The sequence below is a fragment of the Agelaius phoeniceus genome, chromosome Z (assembly GCF_051311805.1).
Source record: "Agelaius phoeniceus isolate bAgePho1 chromosome Z, bAgePho1.hap1, whole genome shotgun sequence".
Classification (NCBI taxonomy): domain Eukaryota; kingdom Metazoa; phylum Chordata; class Aves; order Passeriformes; family Icteridae; genus Agelaius; species Agelaius phoeniceus.
Window position 1 is genome coordinate 24,234,624 of NC_135303.1, and position 12,862 is coordinate 24,247,485.

The following is a 12,862-nucleotide window of genomic DNA, read 5'->3' on the forward strand; positions in this document are numbered from 1 at the left end:
CAATGAAGACAGGAAAGATGCTTAGATGGCACGCTACTCATGATTTGGTGAACTCTATCACTATTGAAAGGGTAAGACAAAAGCAGTATTAATACCTTAAACGATTCACACTTTAATCTCTTGGGGATATCTGAGGCTCTTCATTCCTGCACATTTCCTCTTCCTGACCACATTCTTTTCTGCTGTTAGCTGGAAATGAGTTCATTTTGAAACAGCCAGTTCTGCAGGATTTATAATCTCAGCAAAAAAGCAAACACAGATACTGCCTATATTGCTCTACACACTAGAATTGGAGTATTTTTCAAAGAACTCTACCTGCCTCTCCTTGAGGAGACTTGAGGTCTTGCTCTGTCAGAGTGTCCTGTTCAAAATGCTTACTTAATTTATTCAGGTTAATTTTCATCAAAACTTATTAGAAGTCATGCAGATATGCAAACAGCTGTTGGACTGCTTTCCAAAATGGTGCTGATAGAATTTGTGTACTGCTAGTCTCTCCTGCTATCTGCTCCTTGTTGGTTGGGAAGAAAATCCTATCCACTGGGCTTGAGTAGCAGAAGTAATGCGCAGCAGATATTTCACTACATCAGAATTATCTAAAAGTAATGCCAAGGGAGACCTACATTTAATGAAGTAGTGCAGAATGCATTTTATTGGAGTGTCTGTCCTCAGTGCATTTGATTCCTCTGTTGTTGGGGGGAGGGGGGGCAGTTTCCATCTGTTTTGTGGGTTTTTTTAAAACATGGACAAAAAAGGAGCATGAATTAATGTTGAAGAAGGCTCAGCAAGAACTAAAGTGCTCTGCAAACTGGTAATTTTAGTCACAACGTTTGCTCACGTGATATACAGGAAGACACAATTGAACATAATGCCTCATTCCATGGGGCCTATATGGAATCTGTCTTCAGTTAAAATGGGCATACTGATTTTTAACGACCAGTACAAGACGTAACATTCTAGAGCCAAATATTGTTCTCCAGTTTCTTCTTTGTCACAGATCAAACTATCCTCAAAGAATCATGGAGTATCTCAGGTTGGAAGGAACCCACAAGAATTATTAAATTCAACTTCCTGCCCCTCACAATAGTACCTAAATCATATGACCAAAAGCATTATCCAGACTCTCCTTGATCCTATGTACTGAACAGTTAGGAAATTGCCTTACACTTGCATAATACTTAATTTTTGTCTCCTGTCTGGGAAGTAATATAGTAAGTGTTTGTGTCAGAAATTCCTAGAAGTCTCATAGGTTTATGAGTATGCTTCTGATAAGGGCAAAATTACCATGTCACACCATTTCTTATCAATCAGACCACAAGACAGGTAAGCCTCAGAATTAATTCTGCACTGTGGTTGTGTATTTTGGTAATTTTGGAATTCGTGATGCTTGTTTTTTAGGTGAAATAATGTATAAAATATTAGTTAAGTAGATACACCTTTCCAGAAGTATCTTCAATTTTAGTATGTGGACAACACCAAAACAAGATATCAAGTTTGAAACAAATCAGTATTTTTTCTATTAATTAAATTACCTCTCCTTTTTTTAGTAAATTAATAGAATATTCAGTACTATGTGGCATAAGAAATTGTTTTGCTATTTGGCATTACTTAATTTTGATTTTTAAAAATCTGAAAAGCAGATAGTTAACTAAGCAGCTGCTCCTGAAAACTGCTCTTAGAAAGCAATAATTCCTTCTCCTTTGTAAAGAGGAAAAATGTACTTCCAGGAAATTACGCATCTCTGTTTGTATCAATGGTTTTCCTGCTGAAGTGCAATGTAAGATAAGAACTGAAATATAGCAGAATGTGTCCCAGTATGACATTCAAAAGCTAAAATCAGATATTTATCAAATATTGTTAGAAATTCAGCAAAGATTTTGAGACATTATAATTTCTTTACTAACTGCAAAAACTACTCAGAAAAAGACAGTGCAGAAAAACAGTATTACACACAAGTGATATTTCACGAAGAACATTATACAAACAAGTACCTACAGTTTCTTAATGTAACTCAGTTGCTGCTTATAAAAAAATAATCATGTTAAATAAATTCCATAAAGATAAGAGTGGATGCTCTGCCTATGAAGATACAATCACAGTAGTAAATAGGCAGAAGAATGTGTGCTTTTGCTATATGATTTATTACCAAATCTTTGACACACAGGAAATGCTACCCCAAAGCAAGCATGGAAAGAATTTTGGTATTGCTTCTTCTTGCTTCAGCAAAAATGCTGGCACAACCCCCAGAAGGTGCTGGCTTCCATTTTGTGTTTTCTGGGCATTTCCAGGTGTACTTATCTAGGAGAACTGAATATCCCAAAGGAACAAACCAAGAAGCCTATCTAGTCTGTTCTGCCTTCAAACTATTTGCTATCCTTGCTAAACTATCTGCATTAATAATCTCTTTTCAGCAGGCATGGATAAATCCACTTCTACAGGCTTTTTTGACTACCTAAAGTGTTTCGAAAAGGAAATTAATTTAGGTCAAATTGTGAATTACTTGACTTCATTTTATTGTTCTGCCTTGTCCACACAGAACGACAAAATATGTGTTTCCACAGGCAGATTTGCAAAGTAATGTGTGGCAGGCAGAGGGTTCTTTAGAGCAGCACTTCTGCTGAAGTTAAGTCACAGATCATCTTATGAATTTACAGAACACCAAAAGCTTGATCTTCTCATGCAATAAAACCCAAAAATATGAAAGTGCATGCAACAACCAAACTAAGTTACAAAATATGCAAAACACTTTCAAGCATGCCATGCCAACTTGGAAAGAAAAAATATTTGGCTTCCACTGCACAGATGAAAGGAGAGAACAGTTCTTGGGAGGGCAATAAAAAGAGTGAGGTTTTTCCTTAGTTCTCAAATAAACTTTTAGGAGGTCATAAAGGAGAGTGACATGTATTCATTTGCTGTGGTGTTAGCATATGGCAGGTAAAATTCAAGGAAAACTCAAGGAAATTCTTCCTTGAGTTTTGCCTCCCTGTACCTGGGCCAGCACTCAGATCTACTGTGACCTCTCCTTCTCCCTTCACTTCTTTCCAGTCCATCTTGTCAGGCTTCTGTCACTCCTTCCTTTGTCCCTCTCTCTCCTTTCACAGTCCCATCCACCATAGGTGTCCTCATTAATGGCAAGGCCAGGGAAGTAAAATCTTTTTCTCTGCTCTGCCATTTGCTTGAGTTGGGAGGAGAGGCACAAGGTAAGCCAACCCCCTACAGATCTCATACAGCGGCATAAGGGAGGCAAGTCACCTGTCTAACTCATCACCTCCACCTTATTTCATGGCTACAGAACCTTCGGAAACTCACATTACTCACTACCGATAAAGGTTTATTAGTCCTGTTCTGGCTGCCATCCAGAGTAAACTATACTGTGTCAGAGCAGAAGGGTCTGTCCCTCCCTGTGAATGAACAGCTCACCTGGGAACTCACTAGTATAACTGGAGAGCACTATGTAGTATACTGGAGGAATTTTCTGAAGAAATGAGGTAACTGGCTTCACCAGACACTTCATTGAAGCTCAAAGCAATGTATGCTTCACAATCCCCACTGAAAGTGAAAAGTATGCAATTTTCCCTAGGTTTTGGTTTCAGCATTAGAGCTCAAGGCAGCAAGCCCTACATGCAAGTAATTCAGTACACACCAGCTTGTGTGGCTTGCTCTCAATAGCGGTATAAATTACATTTCACCTGTTTACATCAGAAATCTTACAGTGCAAATATACCAATAAATGTGATGATTGATGACAAATAAATACTGACTGATGAGGCTTGTCAGCAAATCTTTTACCTTCAACAACTTTCCAAAAACCCTATTGTTGCACAATTATAGATGTAGAGTGTATATCACTCTACTTCTGTAATTGTGCAACAATAGCTGTTTGCGTCAATAAATTACTTTATTATTATTCACCAAGTAACTGGTAAATGTTTATTTCCACTATGGCTCAGTCACATGGTTTTACTGTGCCTTGCTGCTATAATCCTCTTCCACCCTGAACACCCTAAAACACATCACACTTGTTGATCTGCTTGTCCTTTCACTCCAGTTCTGTGAAAACCCCACAGAACTAGGTCTCATAACTTGTTGGAGAAATAGCACAGCCAGGCACTGTATGTTTTCTTAGGTTTACCCACTTCTATTAGAGTATGTTTTCAGAAGTTTAAAAAACAAATTAGCATTTTCATTATGCTTAACCAAAATGTTTTTCTTATTTTTAAAAAACATAAAAAACCCATCCAGTGGAGACCATCATCACAGCAGAAGTAAATTACAACTGTAGAAATCTGTGCCTCTATGCCTGTGTGATTCCAGTTTCAGCCTACCACTACGAAGCTGTTCTTGAAGTCAGGAACAAAAAGAAATGGTCAATAACAGTACTCTGACTGAAGTCTACCCAAGTTAGTTATACTAACCACAATTTTGCATGTATTTCTATTTCTTAAATATATTTACTTCCTCTCTTTTTAAAATATATATTAATATATTTACTTTCTATAGTTTCCTATGCAGATTAGATAAAGAAATTCATTTAAACAACTGGCAGGTACAGTGAAATTGATTATGCACAAAGTCACCTCAGTCATTCTATTTATTGTTAGCTCCAAGGTAAAAAAATACAGAACAACTGACTCCAACCTCTTTGAGCCAAAAATCACCAAACTGACTGTATATAGTTTATCCACTTATTGGCTAAAAGGTTATTTTGTCAACTCCAGTGGAAGCAAAGAAATTTATTAGATTTAACATGATGGTACAAAGGTAGCTGAGCTCTGGGAATGGCAAAAATTTTGAAGAGGATGTTAACTAGGGATTTTTTTATTCCCTTTGATATCAGTTCATTCTGAGCAAACTGGACCTGATTCTATAGGGGACTTTGAGTAACAGTTGGATTGGTAAAGTTTCATATGCTAATTAGTCTATAAAAATATTCTATTTTACTCTTAAGCACAGATGCCTGAAGATTCAGAAGTTATGCTAAAGATAGTTGGGTTTTGTTCAACTTTCCTTGCTTTGAGGGAGGGAAGTCAGAAGAAAATAACCTTTTCTTTCTCTTAAGTGCTGTGATGGCTCAAAAGAGAAAGAATGCCTGATTCTCTCTTGTAACTTCTTGCCATGGATATCACACAAAAATAAATAAATTTATTGTTTCTGGCCTAGAAAATGAAAATTACAAGAAGTGATACTTGTGAAGAAAAACCTTGGAAAGGAAAAACATTAATCAGGTATGGTTTGACAAAGTCTTTGAATAACAGAACTTCTGTCAACAAATCTGAACTGCACTTATGGCCTTGTTAGAAATTGTGGCAGTTCAATGGGCAAAGGTATCAGTCTTAGCCCACAACAAAGTTACTTATTAATCAAAATACAACCCTCTATATGATAATTTACTTATTACTTTCTCAAGAAATTACTCAAGAGTAATTTCTTGTTACTCTTACTACTTTCTCAACAACATGTCTGCAGCCAGTAACCTAAAAACCCCTTCCAGCATAGCAAAGACTGAAACCATTAACCAACCTTGAACTCAATTTTCCCTTTCATCTTATAAAGCTAAGAAAGATTAACAAAATCAGCTATGGTAACAATCATAAACACAGTTATATGAGGATATCTTTTATGTCTCAAGTCAGTCCTAAAGTCAAACCACTCACATATTTTTAGCTATTCACCCTGATGAAATAGCATGTTCAATAATACTTTACTCATCTCTTCCAACAAAATGTCATCAAACCACTATCACTAATGATGTTGCAAATACACGGAGTTATCAGTGGATGTAAATGCAATCAGTCAGGAATGGTCTCTTCCCAGAGGGTTTGAAAGTGAGGATTTTTTTTCCACTGGGACACAAATGAGGAATTATGAAAGTTGTACAAAAAAACCCCAGTGAAGTCCATTTGATGCTCTAAAGTCTGTTCAGTGTTACACTGGCAATTCTGGCACAGCTGTGAGGTAGTGTGGCTAGACAACACAATTATTTTCTAAATAGGGACTGCTATCTTCCTGATAAAATTAGAGGCAACTGCTGTAATTATCTATTATCAGAGCACCTGTCCTATGAAGAAAGACTGAGAGAATTAAGGTTGTTTTTTCCTGGAGAAGATTCCAGGGAGACCTTACTGCAGCCTTTCAATATTTGTAGGGGGGGTCATTAAGAAAAATGAGGACAAACTTTTTAGCAGCACCTGTTGCTGTAGGACAAGGGGCAATGGCTTTAAACCAAAAGAGGGTGGATTCAGGTTAGATATAAGGAAGAAACTGTTTACAAGAAGAGTAAAATGCTGAACTGGGTTACCCAGAGATCTGGTAGGTGCCCTATCACTGGAAACATTCAAGATCAGGTGAAATGTGGCTCTGAGCAACTTGATCTAGTTTAAGATGCTCCTGTTCATTGAAAGGTGGGTTTCCACTAGAAGGCCTTTAAAAGTCTCTTTTATCCCAAACCATTCTGTAATCCTAAGGTTTTCACCTGGCAAAAATGAGGATGTTTTTTAAAACATCGTAAGTAAAAGGTTCTCTCCAGGCTTTAACTGTGATTTTATTAGGACAAAAAAAGACCTTTTTTTTTTTGAAAAACACAACTTCTGTCATACAGGAAATGAATGGTCAGTGCTGGTGGATTTCTTCTTCTGTTTCAGGGCAAAATACATTTATGTTGGGGACAGTGAATTATGTATTAAATACATGTGGGTTCTCACATGTTGTGGCTAAGTTCCTTCCATTCTCATTGCTTATTTATCCTCAAGTAAGTAAGATAACTTTCCATAGGAATAATTAATGAATAAATGCATCAGTAAATGCTTCCTACTGCATGGCTCACCACAAATTCTTTTTAATACTTCTAAGGAGTTAACAGACTTTTATTAGCTACATAATAATCTCCAAATCTGCTTTTTCTGAACATACTCTTCCTCCCCTTTTCATAATATCAAAGCAGACAACTAAATATTAGCATAAAACAGAGTCAATGACCCTACATGTACTTACCATGTACCACATGCTTGGCCACTTGGGATCATTGAAATAAGTGGATTGGGTACCACCAGGTTTATAATCCCTCTTTATCCTTCTTTTAACCACCTGCTGTTGTATCCATTCCACCTGCCAACCAGGAAAACATACAGAGAATGTTACGGTTCTGTGGAGATTATCAAGAAATGTGCAAAAACTTGGGATTGTTCTCATTACCACACTCCAAGGCATATTTCGTATTAAAGAGTTCATTTTGGCAGTAGAAATTGTGCAGATCATCTTGAAATACTGTTCACTAAGGAATACATTCAATTTAGCAAGCGTCACAAATCTACCCAAACAATTGCTTAAATACCCTGCTAGAAGGACTTCATTGGGTATTACCTTTTAAATACTATATTTTTCCAATTTTTCTTTGCCAGATTGACTCTTCTCTTGAATTTTTAAAAACTCCTCCACAAAATCTAACAGCATATTACAATGAGAAATTAAGTGCATTTCTAAAAGAGCGAGTTTGTTTTTATTTCTATCTTTCTCTTCCAGAAAACAAAAACATTAAAAAATATATTCAAAAGTTTTGCTTTTAGACCAATATCTAAATCATTTTCACCACTCAGAGAGAAAAAAAACCCCCAGAATTTAACTTCATTTTAAGTAAAGTATTGAGATTGTCTCAGAGAGGCACTCTGGAATTTTATTTTACACTAAGCACTCCCCTGTGAGAAATAGGATACTGGATACTGAGCAACAGCTTGATACTGAGCAACAGCTCTAATTAAAACAAACACAAAAATGAGCTTGAAACAGGAAAAGAAATTTAAGGGTTAAAAAATCCAGAAGTTATTTTTGTCTGTCTGACACCTCTTCAAAGATTCATGACACATCCAAAGGAAGGCAACATCACAAGTGACATCAACCTTAGATCAGAGGGGACTCTGCAGCTATTTCTGTATTAGCTATTCTAAAAGGGAGCTAGTTTCAATAAATGTAAATAATATGAACTAACCACTGAAAAAGCCCATGGTATATTCACACACATCTAGCAGCTTATATATTTATGCTGAATTGTTTCAAGGGATATAGCTACAAAAATTAATTCACATCTCTCCAAGCAAGACAGTCGTCTTCTCCTAGCAGCCAACTTTGCACCTTTTATTTGTGATGTTTGAATATCTGTGTATGAACACAAACATACAAATATATCAAAGAAGTTACTTTCAGCTCACATGTTTGTTTGTCACTGGTCAGAGACAGTAATAATATTTTCCTTTAGCAGGCTAATCTCTCTACTATGCATTCACAACAGAATTTCAAATCCTTAGGTAGACATACCATAGCATTCTGGCCTCTACTTCTTGGTCAGAAAAAAAATGGAGAAAGACATGTCTGAATTTGTCCAGAGAGGATTCTTACAGCAGTCCTTATAGAGACTGGATGGTTTTCATGGTTTTCTTCATAAAGAAGAAACGAAATTTTCTCCTTCCCAAGAACTAACTTCAGGATCAGAAGTATTCTTCTAGAGGCTAAATTATGCAGTCTAAGAACACAGACTGTTGGGTAGAACTGACACTGAAACTCATTCCTCTGTTAAATCTTCTCGGAACAATCATTAGTCGCTTTCTGGTTCTATGAGAATGGAGAAATTTGACAGTGTTTCTCTCTTGCTTATTGTCCCCTCTTCCGGTACCATTTGAAATCCCCCACGACACCACAAGAGCTAACTGCTCCCTTCAGATCTGACTGGATCCAGGTGTCCTATGCAAGAGGTGACAGATAATTGGTCTCAGGCTGTTTGATGTAACAAAGACTGGAGGCCTGTAGGGTACACAAAACATGTGCAAAGGCCAAAGAAAGTCAAATCAAAAGACTTTGGTAGGCACTAAGTCTAATGGCTGCTTCAAGCTGGGATCAACAAGACTCTCTAACTAGCTCTCTCCTCCATGAAAAAGACTGATTTTTAACTGAATCATGAACTCTGTTCTCCTGACCTTTGCTGCTAATATATGCTTTCTTTTCCAGACCCTCACAACAGCAGCTTGTTGATCTTCAAAACTTCTCTTTTTTCAGGTAGCCCATGCCTCCCAACACATAAAAAACCAAAGAGATTGGCATCCCCACCTGCCTGGACTGCCGTAGACAATGGGATTCACTCCTTCTATTACTACCATTTAGCTGTCATTAAAAAAAAGGTTCAACAGGTCTGAAAAAGCAGGTCTGCCTGGACTGCCGTAGACAATGGGATTCACTCCTTCTATTACTACCATTTAGCTGTCATTAAAAAAAAGGTTCAACAGGTCTGAAAAAGCAACCATTCCTTTCAGGGATTATGCAGATCCACTTTCCAAGTCTCATTATGAAATTTGGGTCTCAGTGCTAGAAACACATTCAGCTGACTGAGGTCTAAAGCTTCTACATTGCAAGAATATTTACTGTTATCTTGATTTGCCCTTTGCTGAAGGGATTAACCACATGAGTATGTTAACCATGCTGAGAAAGTTGTAAGTCAACAAATTTCAACATTTTACAGGCCAAAACCACACAGAGCACATCATGCCACACTTGGTGACTTCTATCTTGAGTCTGCAGGGAGGAATTTAATTTACCACCAACAGAATCTAAGGATCTGATAGTGCTGCAGAACTGTCCACAAAGACAAACCAATGAGACAGACTCAGCTGAAGGGGATTAAACCTTCTGCCACTGCTGCCTTTAGTTTAGATGCATGAACATTAATGAAAGAACTCACCAACACTACTTACTATTGCCTAGAGGAGCCATAAATCAGAGACCCAGGACATCTAATTTGGCATTAGGGACTCCCATGTGTCAAGGCTTCTATAGGAACTACAATGAGCGACTGTGAGAAGTTTTGGGAAAACACCCTTACTTTTTAACGGAGCCAAAGAAGTAAACATATTCCTGAAGCCTGCGCAACACACAAGACTTCAGCAACCTAATGCCATTCCTATATGGATAAAATGAAAGGAGTTTTCCTGACTAGACAAACTCTTAGCCAAACTCTCTACTCATTCACTGCGACATGTTGTCTCCATTGATTACTGCCTATTCAGTGACAAATATCTGCTGATCAATAAAAAGATTTAAATATAAAGGCAGCATAGTACTGGTGGAGACTGGTGTATGCATACATATGCATACATTGCTGCCTCAAAAAAAAAAGCCCAAATAATTTCTTTTCTCCATTTATTTCAGACAATATTATGGAGAATAGTGTCAGTTATTTAGTCCAAGCAATCATAAACATTGCAGCACTGCATACTTCCAGTTTATATATACCTATATAAACTGGAATATACATAATTTGACACATAAAGAATATTCAGTATACATATATGCATGTGTTTGTACAATATTTTTTATCAACTGACTTAATCTGCAAGCCTGCAATATAGTAGGTGGTTATATTTTAGTGAAATATAGGTAAATATTTTTTTATATCTTATCTACCAGCTTTTAACAAAAGACTCTCTCTTGCAGGGCATGCCCCTGTTACATGCTGGATGATGCCCACAGTTCCTATTTCCTCAGCTCCCAGCAAAATTAGGGGAAACATATGAAACAGTAATTTTGCAGAAGGGCTCTGCAGCTTGTATGATCAGACTCAAACCCAGTAAAAGAAATATAACTTGTCTTCCCACAAGACTTAATGGTAATTTTATGTATGCATAGAATTGCTCTAAGTAAAATAGCTGTTTAATTTCATACAAATAAAGATATGGGAAAATGACACATTTGCCTAAGGAAGCATATGGGAAGATAGTGCAGGTAGCTCTTTAATGATGGAAGGCAAGTGTCTAGATGGAATAGACTACAGAATATTTCAGCTGTAATGGAGGTACAATGATCATCTAGTTCAACTGCCTGATCAATTCAGGGATGAACAGAAGTTAAAGCACAGTATTGAGGGCCTTGTCCAAATGTGTCCTAAACACTGACAGGCCTGGGGCATCAAGCACATCTCTAGGAAGACTGATCTCTTTGATCAACCTCTTGGTAAAAAATGCTTCCTGAAGTCCAGTGTGAACTTCCCCTGAACTATTCCCACATCCCCCATCACTGGATACCAGGAAGAAGAGAGCTGCATCTCCCTCTCTCCATCCCTCCTTGGGAAGCTGTACAGGACAATGAGGTTGCTTCTCAGTCTCCTTTTCTTCAAACTAGACAAACCTAGTGTAAACCATTAGGACTCATTTTGTATAGTACAGGTAACCACATCAGTGAAAGGCGCAAGTCAAACTAACCACTCTCAGTCAGTGACCATGCACTGCTATGAGGGAGACAGTGCAGGGTGTAACCTGACAGTGTAACCTGAAACATCCCACATGCCTGATCACAGTCCTAAATATAGCTCTGCCTGGAAGGTGTTTAGCAAATCCCTTATGTTGAGATCTGCTGATGAATTGTTTTTATTCTCAGGTTATATTGATACAACATTTTAGAACTTAATTTAAACATCACTGGAAGACAACATACTCATCTGACAAGTCAATGCATACAATTTTGTTTACAGAAAATATCACTGCCACTTAAATGGAATAGTTTACATTGTACAATCATTGGTTATATTAATGAAAACAAGGTCAAGACTCAGAAGTTATATTAATATTGTAACACATATTACCTTTGAGTATTTTATGGGTATTCATCCACAAATTACTGTAGAATGCCTGGTATATTTTAGATTTGTTTGATCCTGTATGAAAGGAGCTCATTTACATAAAAATAATATTTCTGGAGTAATTAATTATACAGATTCTCATTTCTTGCCAAAAGGTGAGTCTATGCAAACAATGAAGTTCATTTTAACATTTCCATAAAGTCACACTTACTGAGAGGTAACAAAAGACATTTTCCCATTGACCTCAGCCTCAAAAGTTCCATTTTCTAAGTGTCTAGAAATCAAAGCCAAGCCAGACTGGAGACCAAACTATTTTTAAAAATCACCCTTTTCAGTCTCCTCAATTCAGGACTCACAGTATTGTTTTGTGCATGATCCAGTTCTATTTCACAGACCTGCATGGAATACTGCTATGGCAATAAAACTGTCTGAGCTAATTCAAGCACTCTTTTTCTCTTTAAGTGACATTCATTTGAAATGAAATGTTATCTCTTAATGAAATGAATCAAAACTACTTTCTACCATTTTTAGCCTCATTGATTCAGTAGAATTCTTGGGGAAAAAAAACCCCATGTAGGTATGCTGCAGTAAGACCTTATCACCTAGAGCTCTAACTGTGAAAATAAAATATGATAAATGAAAAAAACCTTACATGGTGGGGGAAAAAAACCATCAATTTATCAAAGCAGCATGATTTTTAACATATAAAGTTGGTTGGGAAAGATAATTTTGTCAAACATACTATGAAGGGTCTGCTTATATAAAAATTTCAGAATTATTAAAAATGTATCAACTCTAATATGTGAAAATGCCACAACTATACAGCAGAAGTTACGGGCAAGCTGAAGATGTACTCCTTCCCATTTTGAAGAAAAACATGATTGGGGTGAAAAAGTTTTCTAATTCTGAAGTAAGTTACAAATTTCATACCAGAATCTGTGACTTTTATGACAATATTCAATGTGAAGGTGTGGATCTAGAGTCTGTGAAAAAGAGATCCTTCAGGTGCCACTCCTAATTGAAACTGTAACTGTAACCCTTGTACTGCCTCCTTCACCTCCATCTGTCCTACACCTGTAAGAAGAAACTGTAAATTCCTCCTCAGATAACAAGGGAAGAGGTGCCACAGGAACACTACAGATTAAAGAGAAAAAGAGAGAGAACACCCACACAGAGCACATGGAAGGTAATGCCCAGTAAACAGACCAAGAGGGGCTACCTCATCCCATGGAGAACAGGCACTGAAGAGCA

At 37.1% G+C, this 12,862-nt stretch overlaps 1 protein-coding gene across 2 annotated transcripts in view; it reads right to left on the reverse strand.

Annotated features, from left to right (window-relative positions):
* Positions 1 to 12,862, reverse strand: part of PCSK5 (proprotein convertase subtilisin/kexin type 5) — a 230,532-nt gene that overhangs the window by 176,135 nt on the left and 41,535 nt on the right. For both annotated transcript variants that reach the window (XM_054652466.2, XM_054652467.2), the window contains exon 3: positions 6,988 to 7,101. In XM_054652466.2, coding sequence (XP_054508441.2) covers positions 6,988 to 7,101 — 114 coding nt within the window. The remainder of the gene's footprint in view (positions 1 to 6,987; positions 7,102 to 12,862) is intronic.